Raw genomic sequence first — 21,519 nt, 5'->3', positions numbered from 1 at the left:
AGCTAAGCCTGGGATACAGAATCCCTCACTCCCAGTCCTCTTTCACTAGGCTCTGTACTGTAAATCGACATGGAATAGAAACACTGGCTGGCATCACCCTGGTCCTAGTTTAAGGCGCTTATCTGATTCAAATGAGGAACACAAAGTGCTTTTGAGTACCTGCATTGGGGGAGCTCAGGGAAGGAGACCCTCCTTATCTTGTCATTCACTGAGCCGGCATCATCAGGGTGACTGAGAGAAGGGGTTCTAGTAAAGATGTGGAGAGAGCTGGGAGCTCTCTTTATGGGGTATCCTGGAAGAAGAGGTCAGTGGCCTAGGGCTGGAGCTCCCTGGAATACGATACAAACAAATCCATCTCTCCATCTTTCACGAGCAAACCAGCCATGGATTCACTGCCACCCCCAAGGAGGACGGCAAGGGTGGGGGGTTGGAGGGGGTTGGGGGGAAACGTGCGGAGGGAGGCGTTTGTTCCGGGAGGGATTTAGGCGGCGCTTTCGCTTCTAATCTGCTTCGAGAACATCTGCCGCCGCTCCACTTGTCGGTGACATCTTGCTATGGTGGAAAGGTTTGGAGGATTGGTTGCCGTGGGAATCCGCCGCTGTTACCATCCAGTTCGCTCTGCCCTTGGCGTAAGGGGCTGAGCTCGAGTCGCAGGAAAGTAGAAGATCCAGGAAGGTTCGGGCGAAGAAGGTAAAATGCCCCCCTCCCCCCAAACCAAAACCAAACAACCAACCAACCAAAACCCAACCCCCCAATCCCATCCCCCCACCCTCGCCCAAAGGACCAGCCCTACATCCTCCACTCTACGGAATGCTCCTCTTGCATCCAAGCCCCCTCTGGCCTCTGACACGCATTCCCTCAGCACCCCGCCGGACACCTGTCTCCCAGAAGTGTCACCGCCTCCCAGTTCCGCCCATCCCGCCACCTCCTCACGCCTCCGGGTTTTATGTCACCCCTTCCCTCCCCCAAGCTCCTTCTGGGCATCCCCCCTCTTGCACCTTCCCTCCAGGCAGCTTTTTTCCCAAGGAATGCTCCTTCCCGAAAGCAGCCTCCACGTCTCGTGTCCAAGTGACAGCCACCCGCTTCTCCTCCCCTTCTTCTCCCTCCTCCGTAGCCAGACACCCTGACCTTTGCCTCCCCTTCCGTAGATGTGTCCTTTGCCAGTGCAGTGACCTTCCTTTCTCCCTCCCTCCCTGCCTCCATCCTCCCGGGTCAGAGGAGGCCCGGGCAGCTTCCAGCAGCCCCGGGTGGCGAACGTCTTTTCCTCCCTCTTCTTCCACTCCGGGGCTCCTCCCCCAGCCCTACTCCGCCATGTCCTCCTCCCCCAGGCCCCAGCCCCGGCCCAGTCCAGCCCCGGTCCCCGCCTCTCCGGGGCGGGGCCCCGCACTTTTAAATGTAGCGGCGGGAGATGGTGGTGCGCTGCTTGGGGGGAGGGGCTGATCTGTGCCCAATTGTGACTGGAGCTTCATCTTGGGTCCTTGGGGCCGGGGTGCGTCGCAGGTGGATTAAGAGAGCGAGGAAGAAGCCTCCACAAAGAGCTCACCTTGGAATAAACCAGAGGAGGAGGGAGGCGGTGAAGGAAGGAGGGAAGGAAGGAAGGAAGGAAGGCAGGCAGGCAGTGGCCCGGGGCCGGCCCGCCCCGTGGGTTCGCGTCGGGCCAGGACCATGCATTCCGGGAGCAAGGTGAAGAGCGAGTACATGAAGCGCTACAAAGATCCCAAGTGGGACACGTGCGGCCCGTGCTACCGGGAGCTGCTGCACTATCGCCTGAGTCGGCGGCTGCTGGAGCAGACGCATAACCCCTGGTTATGGGACGGCTGGGGGCCAGCCAGCAACTCGGACGACTCCTCTTCTTCAGTGGGTTGCGGGGCCTGCACGCCCCCGCGCCCCAGGCGAGCTTCGGTCTCTTCTCCACCTCCGACCCCACCCAGGTCCTCCAGAGAGGGAGCAGAGAAGGGGGCTGAGGTCTCTGAAGATGAGGACGCTGCCAGCCTCCCGGGTAAGTGGCTGGTTGGCTCGCGCCGGACTTGTGGGCCGATCCTTCCCTTGGGAGTTTGGTGGGGTGCGCTCTAGTTTATCTAGTCGTCTGAGATCTGGGCCCCAGGGTAAGAAAGGGACTCCGCCCCGCCCCCTTTACTGCCTTCTCCCTCCTACTACGCCCAGTCCCCACACGACTCAACGCATTCACCGATTGCCCCTACACTCCAGTCTCCGCCTCACACTACTTGTTAACTAGGTGTGCACCCTAGGTGATAAAAATAGGGCGATCAGCTGTCCTCCCTCCAGTAGCTCCCCCAAGGCTGCTTTGCATTGGCGTCTAATTAATTTGGTTGTTGCTTGGCTACAGCCACTAACCTCCCCCGCGGCTATGTTCCGAAAGAACAATAAGAAGTTTGTTTAAACAGTCATTTTGTTCCTTGATCTCAGAGTTCATGGTTCTGGAGCCTAAATATGGAAAAAAAAAAATCTTTCTCTCGTTTTTTTTTACATCACCTTATTTCCAATACGTCCCCTCTCTCTCTTCCCCATCTCATTCCCAGTGGCAAAAAATACAAAGGAGGGGTGCGGGGCGGGAGGAGAGGAGAGGGAACAAAACTAAACCACACACTATGAAAACCAAATATATGCAACGCTCCACACCCATAAATCTCGATCTCTGCAAAGAAGGTGGTTGGGGGAGGGGGGGAATGGTGGCGATGGAGGGTGCGTTGTCTTATTTCTTCAGGTTTGTTATAAAATTACACAGAATTTAGTTTCTTTTTGCTGTTATTCGATACATTTACATTTTTATAGTCATTGTGAATATTTTTATGGTTTTGCTTAGGTTTTTTCATTAGCTCATATATTTTCCCATGCTTCTCTGAATTCTTCATATTCGTGTTTCTTAAGGGCCTTGTAACATTCCATTGCATTAATATACCACGGATTTGTTTAGCCTTCCCCAATAGATGGACATCTATCATTTTGTGTGAAGGGCTTTACGTGCTGATCAAAAATTGTTTTTTACCCTAAAGGTAAGAGGGAGCCATTGAAGCTTATTTCGTAGAGAGTGACCTGTATTTTTGCAATATTAATTTGGCACCTTGGAGAGAAAGGGCACGGGCTGGAGGCCGGGGAGATCTTGTTAGGAGAATATTAAAATAATCTGGATGGCAGATGATGAAGGATAGAGAGAAGAAGATGGTCGGGAGAAATGTGGAGAAAGAATCTGCAAGACCCTAGTGATTTGTTAGATTTAAGGCAGGAAGGGAGAGTAAAGAGCCAGAAATGATTACTATGTTGTTTACCTGGATGGAAGTGTAACAATCCACAGAAATCGGTGAGTTAGCTCAAAAACTTTACTTAAAATTTACAGTAGCGATCTTTATGTATGAGCGCTCGCTCCCTCTCTCTTTCCCCCTCCCCCCTCTCTCCCCCTCTCTTTCCCTCCTTCCCCTTCCTCCCTCCCTCCTTTCCTCCCTGACGTCCTAACTTCCTCCCTCTCCTTTTTCTTTCTCCCTCTCCTCTCCGTCTTTTACTTTCTCTCTTTTCTGATTCTGCCTGTTTGCTTGTTTTAGGCCTAATTGAGGAGAGGAAGAAAGCTTGCTCTCCTTCCTGTCTTATTTATTAATAGTTTGACCCACACCATTTTGCATTGGATGATATTTTTTGAATTATTCTCTAATAATTTTCTATGTAATCACAGATGAGAATGTTAAGGTCTAAAAGAATATAACTGACTTGTCTAAGGTCATAGAGTTAGCATAACTTGGACTAGAAACTAGGTCTCCTGACATTTCTTTGTGTTCAACCAAGAGCTCAACCAGATTTGTTGTTTGTTTTTGCAGGGCAATGAGGGTAAGTGTCAAGTTCTGAGGCTGGATTTGAACTCAGGTCCTCCTGAATCCAGGGCCAGTGCTTTATCCACCGTGCCACCTAGCTGCCCCTCAGATTTTAAACCCAAGGCAATGACTGATGTTCTCTCCCATATCCCCGGACAGAGAGTTTGAAGCTTGTCACAATTCCAAGGTTGATTAAATACCATGTACTTTGGGATTTGTTTTCATTGCTAATAATCCCAAAGTATATAGAATAGCTTAAGATCACTTTTGATCTTGAGAAACACACTTGGGAAATCTGAATTTAAGTTACTTTGTTATTATGCTATATTTGTGTTATATTTTTTATGCAGTTTTGCAAAATTATACCTAATATAAGGCAGCTTTTGGTGAAGTATAAAGAACATTAGTCTAAATGTCATGAGACCTAGTTTCCATTCCAAGTTATGCTGTGACCTTGGGCAAGTCAGTTAAACTCTTTAGACCTTAATTTTCTCATCTGTAATAAAAGCATTAGCCTAGATTAATGTTCTCCCAAGTACCCAGCCTGAAACAAAGGGGTATGTGATCAACTAATTGGAGAGTAGGAAGATGGTTTACATCTCATCCTCTCTGCAATAGTCAAAGGCTTTCTTGCAACACAACCACATCTACCCTTTACTCATTACTGCCCAACTCACTCCCACTCTACTCCCTCCTGTGCAAGCTCCCAACCCTTCTCTCTTATGGGTTTGAGGTGGCCCCTCAGGCTTAGGTTATAACTTAACACCCATCCTGGGCATCAGTAGCAGTAGTTGCATAGGTGACATTGGGAAAATTCCACTGTCCCCCCTCTGATTCCAAGAACACCTGGAAGGAAAACAATTTACAGATAGAGGTACTTATTTTAAAAAGTCTGGACGTCATTGGCCTGTTATAACTTTTAGTCTTAACAGTCTAATCTTTTCAAAGCAGTGTTGATATAATGCAAGAAACCATCAAATAGCATCACTTAAAAAAAATACAGCATATCTGCTACAAAATGGCCTTAGAAGGAAGAAAAAAAAAGCAGCAGGTAAAAAGTCGGCATGGAATAAGTGACGTGTAGTGAAGGCAGATAGAGGGGTTAGGCCAGGATGGCTTTTGTGCTAAATTCTGAAGACCAAATATATTAAAGCATCTACATTCTTTGAGTGGCAGTTCACAGCATATATTCACAATCTAACCTTGGTAAGAATGAGCTTACCAAACAGTGATAAGACTCATACCTCTTTATTAACCATAATTAGAAAGGGCACATGCCTTGACTTCCCTACTCAAGAATCTTTAGCCTGTTGCCTCAGTTTCCTTAACTATAAAATGGAGAACATAGTAGCACTTACATCCTAGAGTTGTGAAGATTAAATGAGATAGTATTTGTAAAGTGCTTAGCACAATGCCTGGCAGTACATAAATGTTTATTCACTTTCCCATCTAAGATAAAGTCTTCAGCCTGGCAAAAAAGCCCTCTCCAACCTGACTCTAATTGATCTTTCTCCCCTGATACCATATTATTCTAAGCCAAACTTGTCTCCGTGGTGTTTCTCAACCTCTCGCACTCGAATTTCCAGGATTCCAAGTCTATGTACAGTAGGCTTGCTCATCGTGCTGGAATCCTTACTTTCCTTCCAAGTCAGCTTGTGTACCATTCCTTCGAGGAAGTCTCCCCAGATTCCCATTCCCACCATTCTTAGTGCCCTCTCTCCTATAAAATTATCTTGTACTTGTTTGTTGGCATGTATGCTTTCCTCTTCATTAAGAGGCTAAGTTCCTTGAGAGCAAACTGATTGAATGGGTAAGAGTGATTGAGTGAGGATTGGAGAGAATGACTCAATTGAGGTTTAGGGGCCTGGGTGACTAAAACGATGGTAGTGTCCTTGACATAGTTACAGAGACATTTGGAAATGGTGCAGTTTTCTGCTGGCTGTGGGGCAGGGGAATAGGGAATTTTGCTTTGGACAAGTGCTTGAGATGTCTGTGGGGGGAAATAGTTCAAAATGTCCAATAGGTAGTTGGTGATGATGGGAGACTAGAGCTCAAGAGAAAGAATGTTTGGTTATCCAGATCTGGGAGTCACTTGCATAGAGATGATCACTGAAGGTGTGGAAGCTGATCTGGTCAACAAATGAGAGTGCAGAGATTAAAAAAAAGAAGAAGAAGAGGGCCCAGAATATAGCCGTGGGCTACACCCATAATTAGTGTCTGTGGCATGAACGGTGATCCTAAAAAGGAGATCTGAGAATGAAGGAATGGCTATCTATGAAGGGTGTCCATTTCTACTACTGTTAGAAATAGAAGAGTAGTGCTGGGTAAACACAGAGAGTAGACTGTTCAGGAGGAGACTCAGGTGCTCAATAGTATCAGGTGCTGCTGCAGAGAAATCAAGAAGGATGATCATTGAGAAGAAGCCATTAGATTGGGTAATTGAGATTATTGATAATTTTGGAGATTGCAGAGGGTTTAGAAGAGTAAAGCTAGAGGAAGTAATGACTTTCAAAGGAGTTGAGCTGAGGAACAGGAGAGATGTAGGATGACAGCTAGCAGGGGCAATGGGATCTAGGGAGTTTTCTTTTTCTTTCCAGTGTTTGGAATAAGGAGAGGATCATTTTCTATGGAATACTCATGTTTGGATTACCAACTTTTATCTTTGCCCATGTCTGCCACAATGCCAACGTATTAATGTTTAGAGCAGAATCTAAAACTTGCCTTTTAAAAGACTTGTGTGAATAATCTTGTTTCTCTTTTAAAATTATAATTTTTATTATTGCTTTTTTATTGAACAATTTCACTGGGCTTGTTTTGAAACAAAAGAGTTGATCTTTAAAAAATTGTTAAATATTGAGAAAAGACTTCAATTGTGCAATCAGTTCCACAAATCCTCTAGCTGTTTTCTGTTTTCATTCCAGGAGAAAATAAGTGGGTTGCTCAGAAGTGAGTGCAGAATTTCCTCCTCCCCTCTTAGTTTTTTTGGCCTTGTGACTGAATCGCACACTCCAAAATTCCCTGTTCCTATGGGATATAGATAGGCATGGGGGCAGCTAGGTGGTGCATTGGATAAAGCACTGGCCCTGGATTCAGGAGGATCTAAGTTCAAATCTGAACTCAGACACTTGACACTTACTAGCTGTGTGACCCTGGGCAAGTCATTTAACCCTCATTGCCCCTCAAAAAAAAATAGATAAGCATGTCTCATTATTTTGCAAGTGGAAAATTTCTAAGATTAGTTTAAGTTCAATTTAACAAATACTTATAAGTGCTTACTATAGTCAAGGTAGTTGTTGGGGATACAATATTTCAAAATTAAATCTTTGTCCTCAAGGTACTAATAGTTTCTTGGGGGATAGGTTAAGGACAGAATATGAAAAGTATGCACACAAGTTGTTGTGAATACAGGTTAGAATACAAATGAGAATTGGAAAAAAATGCGTTTAAAATTGGAAGAGGGAGAAATTGCTTCCATTTTGAATACAGGTGTTTTGGAAGATCTCACAGAGAAAGTGGCATCTGTGTTGGACCTTGAAAGAAGGGAGGGATTTAACACACACACACACACACACACACACACACACACACACACACACACACACACACACACCCCAATGGGAAGTCTTGTTTCAAACATAAAAAATAATGTGAGCAAAGGCAAAAAGTAGATAAGAGATGAAGAGTAGTTCAAATAAGGCTGCATTAGGTAGGTCTGAGTCATACTGTGGAGGACTTTGAATTACCAGGATTAGTAGTTTAAACCAAATATGGTATTAATACCAAATATGGTAGGTATAATGGGTGTCACTGAAGGTGTTTAAGTAGAGGAGTAAGGAGATCCTAATGGTACATTAGGAAGATTACACATATGGAGGATGGACTTTAGGAAGGAGGGTCAGTTAGGATACTATTCCAGGAGTCTAGGTGAGAAGAGCTTAAGGCCCCAACTATGGTGATCGAAGTGGGAAAGGATATCTATAAAGAGTGTCCCTTTATACCAGTGTTAGAGACTGAATACTCATTTGGATAGACCATGAACCCAATCCCTCATAATCCATCTATTAGAAAATGCTGTTGTATAGTTTAGTAGCATTCCAACACAGGATAAAACTTCCAACCTGATATCTTTATTTTGGGAATTCACAACTGGTTAGCTAAGGTAGTAACCATGGAAATGCATCCATTATTATGATCTGACAGTTGTAAAACTAAGGAGCCAGCAAACTTATGTAAATTTCATTCAGTAACCTTCCAAGAGGACGACTGAAACTGCAAGTAATTTTGGTTTTAATATTTTAAGATGCTAAATAGGTATAAAAGTTTTCTCTGAAATAAGGCCCTAAGATAAGACATGCTTCTCCCTGAGCAATATCAATATTGATCATGAAGAGTAATTCCTTTCTGTTTTTGTTTTGTTTGTATTTGCATGGGGAGTAGAATTGGGTTGTTTCAATAAAAAGAGAACTGGAGTTGGGGTCAGAAACCCTGCATATCATAAATTCTAGCTTTGATGTTTACCAGTCATGTTGTGACCATGGGAAATTTGTCCCTGAACCTTTTTCTAAGTTCCATTTTCCTCATTTATACAATTAGGATACTGTAACATATATTTATTTATTTAATGCAAAATGATTTTGTAAACTCAAGTGAGTTATTGTTATGTTCTGGGCTGAGACTTCCTTGTTTCTGTCTTGGGCACCACCATTCAGCCAGTCTTTCATGTTAGAAACACATGTTGTATAATTTTTTGTTTTCTCCTCCTTCTTACCAACCCTCTCCCTTAATCATATTTCTGATTCTACTATATCTTTCTCATCCATTTTCACTGCCACTGCCTTTATTCAGACCTTCATTATTACCCTCAGTTCTCAGTATTTCAACAGGTCATTGCCTCCACTTTCTCTCACTTGTAGTTCATTCTTCACACAACTGCCAGGTTCATCTTATACATAAATTTGATCATGTCCCCTCTGCTTAAAACCCTTTGGTGACTCCTTATTTCCTTAAATCCATAGCCTGGCATTCAAGGCTCTTCATGCTTGTGGTATACATTATTCTACCTTTCTGGCCTTATTTCAGATTATTCCCCCCCCTTCCCCAACTTGTATGCTCCAGCCTAACTAGGCTTATGCTGTCCCCTAAGTATGTCATGTCCTCCCTATCATTTCTGTTTGTTGAAATCCTGTCCTTTTAGGACACAGAATAAATACTGCTTCCTCTCTAGAAGTCTTTCCTGATCCCTACTTTTTTCCTCTCCCTAAACCTCAAACTTGGTTTTCTACCTCTTTGTACACTTTATGTATCATTTTGTATTCCAGCAATTTGTGTATGTGTTGTAAACAACTCCCTACTAGATTGTGAGCTCTATGAGGACAGAGAGAGATTGTTGTTTTTTCTTTGTATCTCTCCTAAACCCTCTAGCATAAATAGATGATGCATAATAAATAAATGCTTGTTCTTGTCATTGAAGTTGATTTCATTTTCAGGATTAGGAGTCTAGTTCCTATATAGCTTTCATTTTTGCCAGTTATCTGCATTTAATGCAGAGAGATTAATACTCAAAACACATCCAATTTATATTATTTGAACATACTGTTCTATCTTAGTGCATTCCTCAAGGTTTTTTTTCTTTTAAAAATGAGATAAGCATAAGGGTTAACAATTTTAGATTCTAAATAGCTGTCTCTCCCCCCCCCACCCCATTAACACACATTTATTTTCTCTCTACTACAATCTCCTCTAATGAAAACCCTCATAACAAATATGTTCAGTCAAGTGAAACTCATTCCGTCATTGGCCATATCCCAAAAATTCAAACCTCGTTATTCTGTATTGTCTGTATGCCAGGAGATGGATACTGTGCTTCATTTTCAGTTCTCTAGAATTGTGGTTTGTCTTGCATCAATGAGTGTTCTAAAATCTTTCAGTTACTTTTCTTTATAATGTCATTGTATAAATGGCTCTTTTGGTTCTTCTCACTTCACTCTGCATCACTAAATTTCTAAGAGAAGGTGTGAATCTAGCTAAAGTTAACTAAAATAGTTACTTGTTAAGTCAAAGGTGTTCATATTTTTTCACCAGATATATAAATTTACATGCAGTCATTTGGCACAGTGGATAAAGTGCTGAGTCTGGAGTCAGGAAGACTGAAGTTCAAATCCAGTCACAGATACTTTACTAGCTGAGTGACCTTTGACAAGTCACTTAACTTGTTTACCTCAGTTTCTTCAATGGTAAAACTGGAAAACATCTACCTTGCAGGATTGTTATAAGGAGCAAATGGGATAAAATGTGCAAAGTGGCACATAGCAGGCACTATACAAATGCTAACTATCATTATTATTGTTGTGATGTTTTTTCTTTAGACCCCTAATTGTGATATATGTGGCTTTTTTCTTTTTTAAGAAACACCTGTGAAAGATACACAAGAAAAAAGTAAACAGCAGAGGGAAGCAAAAGAACAACAGAGAGAAGTAAAAGATAAACTATTGGATACCACTGAACATCCTCACCAACGTGCCTTGCTTGCTAAAGGAGATAAGAAACCAGCTAAAAGTCCTCAAAGACAAAGTAAAACAAAAGAAATCAAACATCCATTTGCTCTTTATGGCTGGGGAGAAAAACAGACAGACACTGGGAGTCAGAAAACACATAATGTATGTGCTTCTGCTTCAGCACACCAGGTAAGTTCCCTTGGGTGCTGAGCTCACTTTTCATCTCATCTGGAGGAGAGGAGAGGCTGATAACATTCGGTACCATAAAGCACTGCTTTCCCTACAGCATCCTGGGACATTCCCATATTAATCCTTCTGGGTCCTGGGATGCAACTGGATAAGGCAGGCCAGCAAAGGATATATGTATAATAAGGTCTGTACAGCAAAGGCTCACAGTCAACAAGTCAGTTAATAATTCAGAGTCATGCAGTGCTTTAAGACTTGTAGTTTCTTTCCAACAACTCTGTGGAGCTAGGTAGAACAAGAATTTTTCCCACTTTAGAGGTGAGCAAACTGAGACTCCCAAGAGATAAGATGACTTTCCCATAGTCAACACAGCTAATGAGTTGGGGTTCAAGCCTAGGTCTCTTGATTTGGAGTGCATTTTCTTTCTACTCTACCACATTATTTCCTCCCTATGCAGTTAGTATAGTAAAAGGATATGGCAATATCATTAATCCAGGAAAGAAGAGACTTTCTAGGGTTCAGAAAAAACCCCACCAAAAACCAAAAACAAACCCACAGGTAATGGATTCCAGTTAGGAAGGCCCAATTAGAATCTGCAGTAACATAGAAAAGAATGGCTTGTTAGCAAGTTGGAATGAATAAATAATAAAGCAATACTGACCCTAGATCAGAGAAAGCAGAGAATCTCACTGATTTTATTCTTGCTGAGTGTGGATAGTCCAGAGGCAGGCAACAAATGTCTGTATGCAAGAATAGAGAGACCTTTACAGGTTCCAGGAGCTCCTTATTCAGAGTATGGTGTGAGATACTTTGTAAGAATTCAGTTACAAGTAGGTAATTGCTGTGAAGCTGTCTTTGGTGTCACAAAGTGCTGGATTTTCTTCATCTCTTTTTGCCCATTTTTTTTGACCAAGAAGGTGGAGAGGAAGGGGGGAGTGAGAGAGAGAGAGAGAGAGAGAGAGGGAGAAGGAGAGGGAGAGGGAGAGGGTGAGGGGGGAGAGAAAAAGTGAGCATGTGTGTGTGTTTGTGTGTATACATACACTTTGTTTCTTATGAAACCAGCGATTGTTGTGGACACTGGGAACAGAATCTCCTAGGATATTATCTTTTTCAGCTTTGCTAAGTTAGCTGTCTTGTATGTTCATTTTTTGTGTCATGATGAGAAATTAATATCCCAGTAGTTACTGAAACTCTTTTTAGTTTTTGCTCAAATGTCCAGTATTATATAACATACTCATTCTCTCCTTGTCTATTATAGCTAATGTGTTTAACTTCCAAGAACTTCAGCTTCTCTATACTACAATCACACTTCCTTTTAGACATTCCTAACTTGAAATTCCCCTTACACTTTTAGTCCTTATTCACCTTCTAAGTGGGCTATGAGGACTGATTTCTGAGTGTCCTGGTTTCTAAGTAGTTTTCTGGGCAACAATATTATTGTTAATAATATATTAATTGCTTAAAACAAAACTCATATTTTTCTTTTTAGCATTAAGGGGCAAATTCTTAGTTTAGGTCAAATTTCATTAGCAAAAACAACAAAGTCCTGGCCTAAAATGCTTTCAAATGACAGCTGTGATGATGGTCTTTTACTGCCAGTCAATTGTTTTGGGTTTTTTTGGTGGGGCACTGAGGGTTAAGTGACTTGCCCAGGGTCATATAGGTAGTAAGGGTCAAGTGTCTGAGGCCAGATTTGAACTCAGGTCCTCCTGAATCCAGGGCTGGTGCTTTATCCACTGCACCACCTAGATGCCCCTTGTAATGGTCTTTTTTTTTTTTTTTTAGTGAGGCAATTGGGGCCAAGTGACTTGCCCAGGGTCACACAGCTAGCAAGTGCTAAGTGTCTGAGGCCGGATTTGAACTCAGGTACCCCTGACTCCAGGGCCGGTGCTTCATCCACTGAGCTACCTAGCTGCCCTGTAATGGTCTTTTAAAAGCAGTATTTGTACACTTTGGTAAAGAATTTGGACAGAAACTTCATGGAATTAATAATGTAACAAAATTTTAACTGTAGCATTTTGGACATTTCTAGCTAATTTATTAGAATATAATCTTAAGAATTCATTTGTATGGTCATTTTCTAATTCTTCATGACCCATTTGTGGTTTTCTTGGCAAAGATACTTCAGTGGTTTGCCATTTCCTTCTCCGGCTCATTTTACAGATGAGGAAACTGAGGCAAACAGGGCTAAGTGACTTCCCCAAATAAAATAAATATTACTTGACTTGGAAAGAGTGCAAGTAGGCACTGTTCTGAATATAATCCAGTCAAAATGTCAGATTTTGTTTGCAGGTTATTTGAGCCCACTTTGAACCTCAGGAATTTTTACTTTAAGACTTGTAGTGTTCTCTTGGGACTAAGCTAGTCAGAGGAATATTCAGAGTACAGATATCTTAATACATACTGTAATGCCACTTATGTTAACATGTAGTCTGATGCAGATGTATAAACTGTCATTGTAGAATATTTTCAATATTATTCCTGCTAAACTGCATGTAAACACATGGGAGAAGAGCTTAAAATTCAGCTTCCTTTAACATAGGTCAGCTGGAATTCAATAAATGAGCTTGGTGTTGAATTTAAGCCGTGTGGGGCAGGGGAAATCATGGAAGAATACTTCCTTCAGGGATCAAGAAAGATGAAGAGTTACATAATTGATGTAAATAGAAAGAAAACCATATCTCAAAGTTTAGCCTGGCAATATAAAAGATTTATTCAAGGAAAAAACACTTGTTTTCTAATGCCTAGAGGTCCAGGAAGTGCCATGCTTTATTTAATTATTTATTTGTTTATTTTGCTCAGAGTGAATGGCCACTCAGGTATGGAGTTATGGAGCACTCATCCCTGAAGGGCAGCATGTTCTAGTGAAGATTAGCGCTGGCTTTGGAGTCAGAGTTCCTGGCTTCAAATCCTGGCTCTGCCACTTGACTCATCATGTACCCTTGTCCAAGTTACTTGACCTCCCTGGAAGGACGTCAGTTTCTTTTGGAAATGAGGGAGTTGGACTGGATGACCTCTCTGGTCCCTTTTAGCTATAAATATATGATCCTAAAGGACCACAGGCTAGGATGTGGTGGTCTTCTTGAGGTGGTTTCAGGGCTGTTCTGTACAAGAATCTATGAAACATCTTTCTTCCTTCCTTCCTTCCTTCCTTCCTTCCTTCCTTCCTTCCTTCCTTCCTTCCTTCCTTCCTTCCTTTCTTTCTTTCTTTCTTTCTTTCTTTCTTTCTTTCTTTCTTTCTTTCTTTCTTTCTTTCTTTCTTTCTTTCTTTCTTTCTTTCTTTCTGTTTAATCTAATACTTTTTTTTTGGTGAGGCAATTGAGGTTAAGTGACTTGCCCAGGGTCACACAGCTAGTAAGTGTCAAGTGTCTGAGGCCAGATTTGAATCCGAGGCCAGTGCTCTATCCACTACACCACCTAACTGCCCCTAGTCTAATACTTTTTAAAAAGTCCATTACTTCCTAATAACCTTCTTGTAGAACCCTCACTCATTGCAAAGAAAAACAAGTAAGAAAAACAAACTAACACATCAACTGTATCTTATAGGGTATGTGCTGGATTCCATACCTGGAGTCCATCATCTCTACTGGGAGGACGGAGATGTAATTTCATTATTAGGTTTTCTGGAATGAAAGACTGGTCACACCATAGGTGGTACAATGGATAGCACACCAGATTTAGAGACAGGAAGACTTGAATTCAAACTGGCCTCAGGTTTGAATGACTAGTTGTGTGACTTTGGGTAAGTCCCTTAACCTCTTCCCCCTCAGTTTCCTCATCTGAAAAATGGAGATAATAATAGCATCTACCTCCCAGGGTCCTGAGGATTTAGCGAAATGATTGTAAAGCACTTAGCACAGTGTGTGGCACATAGCAGACACTATATAAATATTAAACTATTATTATTATATGAATTATGTCTTTTATTATTACTTCACATTATTGTAGTCATTGTATAAAGTGTTATCTTGGTTCTATTCCTTCTAGCCGTTAAAATCCCTGTGTTCTGCATGAATTAGGATTCCTTTCAGTTTTGAAATTCTCTGAATTCATATGAGAGACAAATGGGCATGACAAATGCTAGTAGTTTTATCATAAGTTTATCAAAGTCAAGTTTTTTAGTGCATCTGTACAGACCTGGGCCTGTGAAAGTAAAAATTCTTTGTTTTGGGGGTTTTTTTTTGACTGGACATGCAATTTTATGAGTATAGGTAATTGCCAGTGAAGGATTCCATCTACCAAAGGAGATAGGCACCTCCTTTGCAACTAAATCTTAGAGAATTTTTTAGAGAACTGAGGTTACGTCACTTGCCTAAGTTATATCACTGGTATTATATGTCACAGGTTACACTTGAATCCTAAGGCTTTGTGACTCCTGAGGCAGCCTCTTTTTTTTTTTTAATGCCTCCTAATTTCATTAATTTATTAACTATTTTTTGTTTGGTTTAGACTTAGGGAGTTCCCTAGTGACCCTGAGAAAAGAGGTTAAGTGACTTCTTTGTCCATTGTTTCACAGCCTGCCTGTGTTTCAAAGTCAGGACTGTCTACTATCTCTTGCTGCATCTCCTATTTGTTAAATACTTTAAAATCTTTATTTGATTTTATTCTATTTCATGAATCAGCAGGCTGGATTCAAGAAAAAAAATAGTATCTTCTCAACACCAAGACAATTTGATTTATGAGACTTATTTTTTTAAACCTTCACAGATTCATGAATCAGCATTACGAGCCAAGAATAGAAGACAAGTGGAAAAAAGGAAACTGGTCATTCAGAGGCAAAGAGCCTATTCTGTAGATGTGCAGAAACCCAGAAGGATTAAGCCTTCCTCCGCAGATAATCCATGGATGACAGAGTACATGAGGTGCTACTCAGCAAGAGCTTGATGAAAGAAAGATGTGCTTAAATAACCTCATTAAAAACAACAGGACATTGGTTAAGGAAACCAAATGATATGATGTAAAAGTTTTGTTTAGGGGGTTCCCAAAAGAGTGCTTTTTTTCAATGTGTTCTGGTAACCTGCCTCTCTAGTAGGGCAGATAGCTGAAGCCATAGACATTTGAAGTTATTCATGTTGATCATTCCCTAAGTCTTTAGTATGCTTGAGTTTTTGAAGCATCTTAATCTTTGGAGAAAATGACACCAACTGATTTTTAAGTGGCAAGTTTTAGAAGATGCTTAGTAATCAGTATTTCATAATCATAGGAGCCCATTCTCTTTCTCTCCTGAACATCTGCAAACACTGTTGAAAGTAAGATGGTTCCATTTTGTACCTAACAAGCCTATTTTTAATTATGTGAACTTTTACTGAGTGGAAGACTAGTAAAAAAGCAGTCATTTCTGATAGCTGTTCTTCTGATCCCTATAAACTTGGGCAATGAGTTCTGGTAAAAGTTAAATTTATCCCATTTCTGTACCAGTTCATTTACTATTTCATGTGGACAGTAACATTTCAAATTTTTCTAGGGTTGAATTTCACTTTTTCTCCCTGCTGTTCTGGGCACTTACTATTTAATAATCCAAAAACATTCCAATCAAGAGATACCTGTGAAATAAATATTTTAGGGTAAGACTGAAGTTTCTTTGAGTCAAAGACTGTCAGAAATTCAGTTTTCTACTGTAGAACATTTTTTCTCAGAGCATACTCCTTGTAACTTAGACTTGATCTGACCTGTGGCCCTATTTAAATCATGTATTTTGTAACTTGTGTGCCATTTGGCTTTTAAGAATAAATGGGCTTCAGAGCAGTAAATTTTAGAATTTGTACTCAAACTCAAATTTGTAAGTATCGAGGTTCTGGGACTTAGCAGGAATGGGCATCTTGTAGAAATTATGTTAGGACATGAGTGGTATGACCTTATTTCCACTTGCATTACTTTCCTTTCCAGAACCAATTTAACAATAAGCAAACCACGGCTTTATGCAGTGTTCCTCAGACTTACTAATGCAGTGGCATTCCTTATTTGATATTCTTATGGCAGGACATAGTCTCAGGGACTGGGTGTAGGTTTCCCTTCATATGCATAAGAATTTAGGGAGAATTATCTCTCTTGGGCTTCAAAATGTCCTTAAAATATTGTTTCCACCGAAGTCTGAACAGGGTTTCTTTTTCTGTCTATTGGGGTGGGGACCTGATTGCTGGATCTCATTGCTAAAGATCCTTAAAGGGAAAAGGAAAATCTTGCATATGTAGCTCTAGCAGCCACATGAACAAAAATGATTATGTGTTAAACAGGTGCTTTTAGATGTGAGACAAAATTTCCAAGTTTTTATTCTCAGTCTGTGGAACAGTGCAAACAACTGTATATATACATTCTTCATACTATTTTTTCCCCATCCTCATCTGGTCTTTAAATATAACCCATTTGTTTAGTTATAAACATATTAACTTTGGAAACTGATTTCTAAATAGTAATAGCCTTTCTACTTAAGTGTGATTGTTGACCTTTATATGGTTTTGAGGTTCATTCTTTTGTTCTGATTGCTATCTGTGCTAGTCACTGAACCACATGATATGAGTCAAATGAAATCTCTTTATTCCATATAACATCACCAAAACCAAATCACCAATGCATACCAGTGCTTCTGGTGATAATCTTTTAAAGTGATTATTATTTTATTAAGCTATAGATGCTGGAAGTACCAGATGTCCAAATGAATGTGGCAATGAGTGGTAGTTGTGTAAATGGATATGAAATTCTGTGTTCTGAAACATTCTCACCTGGTTGGATTTAGCAATCAAGCTTAAACTTTTCATGTTGCAGCTGACAATCAGAAAGTGATACTGTGAAGTAAGGTAGGTTTTAAATGTCCATAAATAGCTTTAGGAAATTCATTTTCAGTTCAATATAGTCATTAAAAAGCCAGCCTTTTTCTAGTTTACAAAATTGATTTACAGCTAACTAGCTTACTACTGAAAATCCAGACAGACCCACAGAAAGCTGAAGTCTGGAAATGATCAAAATAATTTTGTTCAAAAACAACCAGAAGTATAAGATTTTAATTCCATTTTTGGTATGTCCTGATAACTTACATTAATATCTTTAAAAGCCTGTAATAATCTTGTCAATTTTTTAGGGGTGGGAGGAACATTGATTCAACCCTTTCATTAGATTACAACCTATGAAAAGAAACTTCTTAGGCAGTGAAACAGTACTGTCTGTAATCATTCAATTTTTTCCCCTTATGAGCAAATATAATTTCTCATAATGCTGTTACTAGTTCTCTGTGATAACTTATTAGATAATAAGGTAGCATAAATTATTTCATATGGAAGAAGTTTGAGACTGAGAATGTGATATTTTAAAATCTAGAATGAAAAAGCATTTACATGATGAAATATGGCTATGAGATTTCATCTCCAATTTTAGCTTTAATATTAGTTAGAATCTTTTGCCAAGAGTATGCTCCTTTCCTTTTGCTAAGCTCCTTTTTCCTTCACCTTCAAAGTTGTGATAGAATTTTGAAAGTAATGGCAGCTGTTTATGTAAATAAAGGTGACTATTTCCTTCTCTCCATGTCCCTTAACACCTATTTTGAACAACAACCCAGTAAGGTATTAAAAAACAACAGCAACAAATTCTCATTTGGTTCTTCTCTTTCTAGAAATGTTTTTGTACTACTTTTCCTATTTGTTATTTTTCTTGTCCAATGTATTAATGAAATATAGGAAGTTTGATGCCCTTAACTTAAATGAAAATACTAATTAATAGAAGACTCAAATGGGGTCTTTAACTTGTTTGAAGGTAGAATTACAGACTCAAGATGCTCTATATTGAATCTGCTTAGATTATAAGTGCTTGGGTTAGATCCAAAATCAGTTGCTAAAACTGGAAGGAAATTGTAGTAGTGTGCCTTGCTTGGGGCCACTTCCCTGTCTTGAGTAACTAAGTCATGTCAAGAGGAATGTTCAAAGTAAATGGCATGATTACTGCAAATTATGAGTGTCTAAAAGGAAATGATCATGCATAACCTTCTTTACAAAATGAGTTTTACTACATTATTTCCCTCCAACTTCTAAGCTGTACCAATTCAAACTCTTGGAGAGCTGGGAATGAAAATTCCTAGTGGAGGAATATTTATAAGTCATAGTCATATTTATAAGTACCCAAAGTGTTAATGGGCAAAAATAGAGAAACAAAGTACATGTCAAGTGAAAATCTTGTTTAGTTGAATATTCCAGTAAAAATAGTTTAGCATTTTATTAAATTTAAAACCACAGAGAGTGAGAAGTGTTTTTACATAGCTTAAATTTCTAGGTTGCTTGTTGTCAAACTGCCAGTCTAATATGAGCTGTAAAAAGACCTTGTTATAATTTGTCTCTGACATCAGATAAACTGTGTAAAAGAAGTTAGCATGCTTGCTTCAAACTTGTGCTTTTGAAAATTGCTTTGCTATTGTTTTAAAGATGCCACAGGATGATAGAACATTTAAGTGCATGACTATGCTCAATATTAAACCATATACAGGAAGTACCATCTAGATTTAAGACCAACCATGTCCCCCTTAACACTTGCAGAGGAATGTGGGCAGTTCTAGATTTCAAATTGTTATTTTTCTATAATCTATACATCTTGGAACTTGTCTAGGGAATGAAAACATTCTAAGTCCCAATACTCTTTCTAGGAAAGAAAAAAAATGCTTATACATACTTAAATAAGAGGCCTTTTGAATGATAATTTTATTACTGGTAATAGTGACAAATCTCTTAGCTATTCTAAGGGCACTCAAAGGATATTTATGAGCTTCATTTTCCATTTCAGTTTCAGTAGACCATGCATTAGATGTGGTCTTTTAATTAACAAAACCAGGGTTGGGGGAAAATTGCCCCATATTCAGACACAGACACAGACACACAGACACACAGACACAGACACAGACACACACACACACACACACACAGAGCACTGCATTCACTTTAAATTCTAAGAAGTGTAGGCTAGACTAATAAAGTTCTGGCAATGTGAATTTCAGGTTTTACTTTTCTAAGAGAATAGTATGTATTGTTTTTAGCTTCTCCAATGTTGTATTTACTTGTATAAATGTGAATAAAATGATACTGAAGGTAAAGACATTATAATTTTGTGAAAAATAATTCTGAGTTGGTGTACAAATAGTTGGATATTAAAAAGGATCAGAATTTTTAATGTTAAATTTTGTTTATTGATGCGTTTTTTTTTAATACAACACAATCCTTAACTGTTTTATAACCATCTTCTTGGCTCCCATCCTTTCCCTCCCTAAGTGAATCTGTATAATAGGGCTGTTTGTCACTGAAGGCTTCCTTAAAACTATGTAGAAAGATTAAAAAAATCAATTTTCCATATGGAAAGACTTTGGACTTTGCCCCAATTAGGAAGGCATGGGTGTAATTTTTATTCAACTTCTTACATGAATCCCCTGCAGAGGAAGTAGTCTCTATGTTTCTTTCCCCTTCAGATGTGAGCTAATTGTGCATGAATTACACATGTAAGTTTGTTTTCTATTTATTTCCCTTTGATTTGCTTCCCCCTTCCCACTTTCCTGGCTACATACATTTTAAAATGATTTTTTAAATAATGTTTTTCCCAATGAACAAAAATTGATTTTCTCTCTTACTCCACCACTGGCAGGGGGCAGAAGGAAACAAAATAAACAAAAATCCTAGTAACATATACAGTCAAGAAAAAAATTCCTACATTGACCATGTACAAAAAATTCATGTATAATTTTTTATCCTTTAGTCCCATTACCTCTCAGGATGTGTAGTAGCATGTTTCATCACTGGTCTTCTGGAATTCTGGATAGCTATTGTTATTCATCGGAGTTCTTATGGCTTCCAAATTTGTTTTTATAGTGTTGTTATTGTACAAATCATTTCCTTGGTTCTCACCACTCAGCATTGGGTCATACAAGTAAGTCTTCCTCGGTTTTTCTGAAATTTTCCTCTTTATCATTTCTTATGGCACAATGGTATTCCCTTACATTCATATACTTAATTGTTCATTTTCCAATTGATAGGCATTCTTTAATTGGAAACCCCTTAGTTTCTCATTCTTTGCTATACAAAAAAAGCTTCTATTAATCTTTTTGTACATATGGGATCTTTTTCTCTTTCTTAGATCTCTTTGGGGGTATAGGCTTACTAGTGGCAAAGGGCATGCAAAGATGAGTAGCTTCTGGGGCATAGTTCCAAATGTTCTAGACAGTCTAAGTTTTTACATACTGTTTGTCATTTTTTTTTTAATTGAGGCAATTGGGGGTTAAGTGACTTGCCCAGGGTCACACAGCTAGTAAGTGTTAAGTGTCTGAGGCTGGATTTGAACTCAGGTACTCCTGACTCCAGGGCTGGTGCTCTATCCACTGCGCCACCTAGCTACCCCCTGTTTGTCATTTTAAAAACACAATATGAAGCAACAAATCTCTATCGAGTACTTATTTACAGGGTATTGAGCTAGAAACTGGGGATGCACAAAATCAAGTAAGATATAGACCCTGTTCTCAAGGGGGTTATGCAATGAGGAGGATAAGACAAAGCTGATACAAGGTGTAATGTAACATGTAGGAAATGCAGAAAAAGTACTGTGAGAAACTAGAGAATGGGGAGAGCGGACCAGTGGAAGATTTGTGAGGAAGCCCTATGGCACCTGAATTTTGCCCTATACAAGAAAACGGGATATTGTTAACAGGCAGAGACTGGGTTGGGATTAGACACTGGGAACCTCTTTCAGGCATGGGAGACAATATAAACAGACACAGAGAAGGGGGAAACACAGGAAAAGAATGTGAGAATACTGGGTAGCTGAGTTTGGTTCAAGCAGAGTACCTGAAGGGGAAGAGGGTAACAAAAGGTAGATTGTAGTCAGATTGTGGAGAACTTTTATTGTTTTTCATACAGGATAAAGAGTTTATACTTCATAAAAAGTTATATTTTATTCATCAGGTGATGAGAATTTTTGAGTGGCCAGAGTAGCTGGATCAGTGTAATTTTTCATTAGGAAGATTATTCCAACCAAAACATAAAGCCTTGAAGGACTGGGGA

General features: G+C 39.8%; 1 protein-coding gene across 1 annotated transcript; it reads left to right on the top strand.

Moving 5' to 3' along the window:
* Window positions 1-556: 556 nt before the first annotated feature.
* Window positions 557-20,249, top strand: LOC122755893 (centriole, cilia and spindle associated protein). Its single transcript, XM_044004821.1, has 4 exons — window positions 557-690; window positions 1,501-1,999; window positions 10,227-10,504; window positions 15,209-20,249. Exons 2-4 carry the CDS (start codon window positions 1,666-1,668, stop codon window positions 15,383-15,385), a joined length of 789 nt encoding a protein of 262 aa, XP_043860756.1. The 5' UTR covers window positions 557-690; window positions 1,501-1,665; the 3' UTR covers window positions 15,386-20,249.
* Window positions 20,250-21,519: the final 1,270 nt, after the last annotated feature.

Source organism: Dromiciops gliroides, chromosome 4 (assembly GCF_019393635.1).
Source record: "Dromiciops gliroides isolate mDroGli1 chromosome 4, mDroGli1.pri, whole genome shotgun sequence".
Lineage (NCBI taxonomy): Eukaryota > Metazoa > Chordata > Mammalia > Microbiotheria > Microbiotheriidae > Dromiciops > Dromiciops gliroides.
This window is presented reverse-complemented; position numbering and strand designations above follow the sequence as displayed.

Excerpts from the sequence above, each read along its gene's own strand:
- LOC122755893 (XM_044004821.1), top strand. The coding sequence starts at position 1,666 with ATGCATTCCGGGAGCAAGGTGAAGAGCGAGTACATGAAGCGCTACAAA. Across the intron at positions 2,000-10,226 it reads GGACGCTGCCAGCCTCCCGG|AAACACCTGTGAAAGATACA; the intron begins GTAAGTGGCTGG and ends TTCTTTTTTAAG. Across the intron at positions 10,505-15,208 it reads CTTCTGCTTCAGCACACCAG|ATTCATGAATCAGCATTACG; the intron begins GTAAGTTCCCTT and ends AAACCTTCACAG.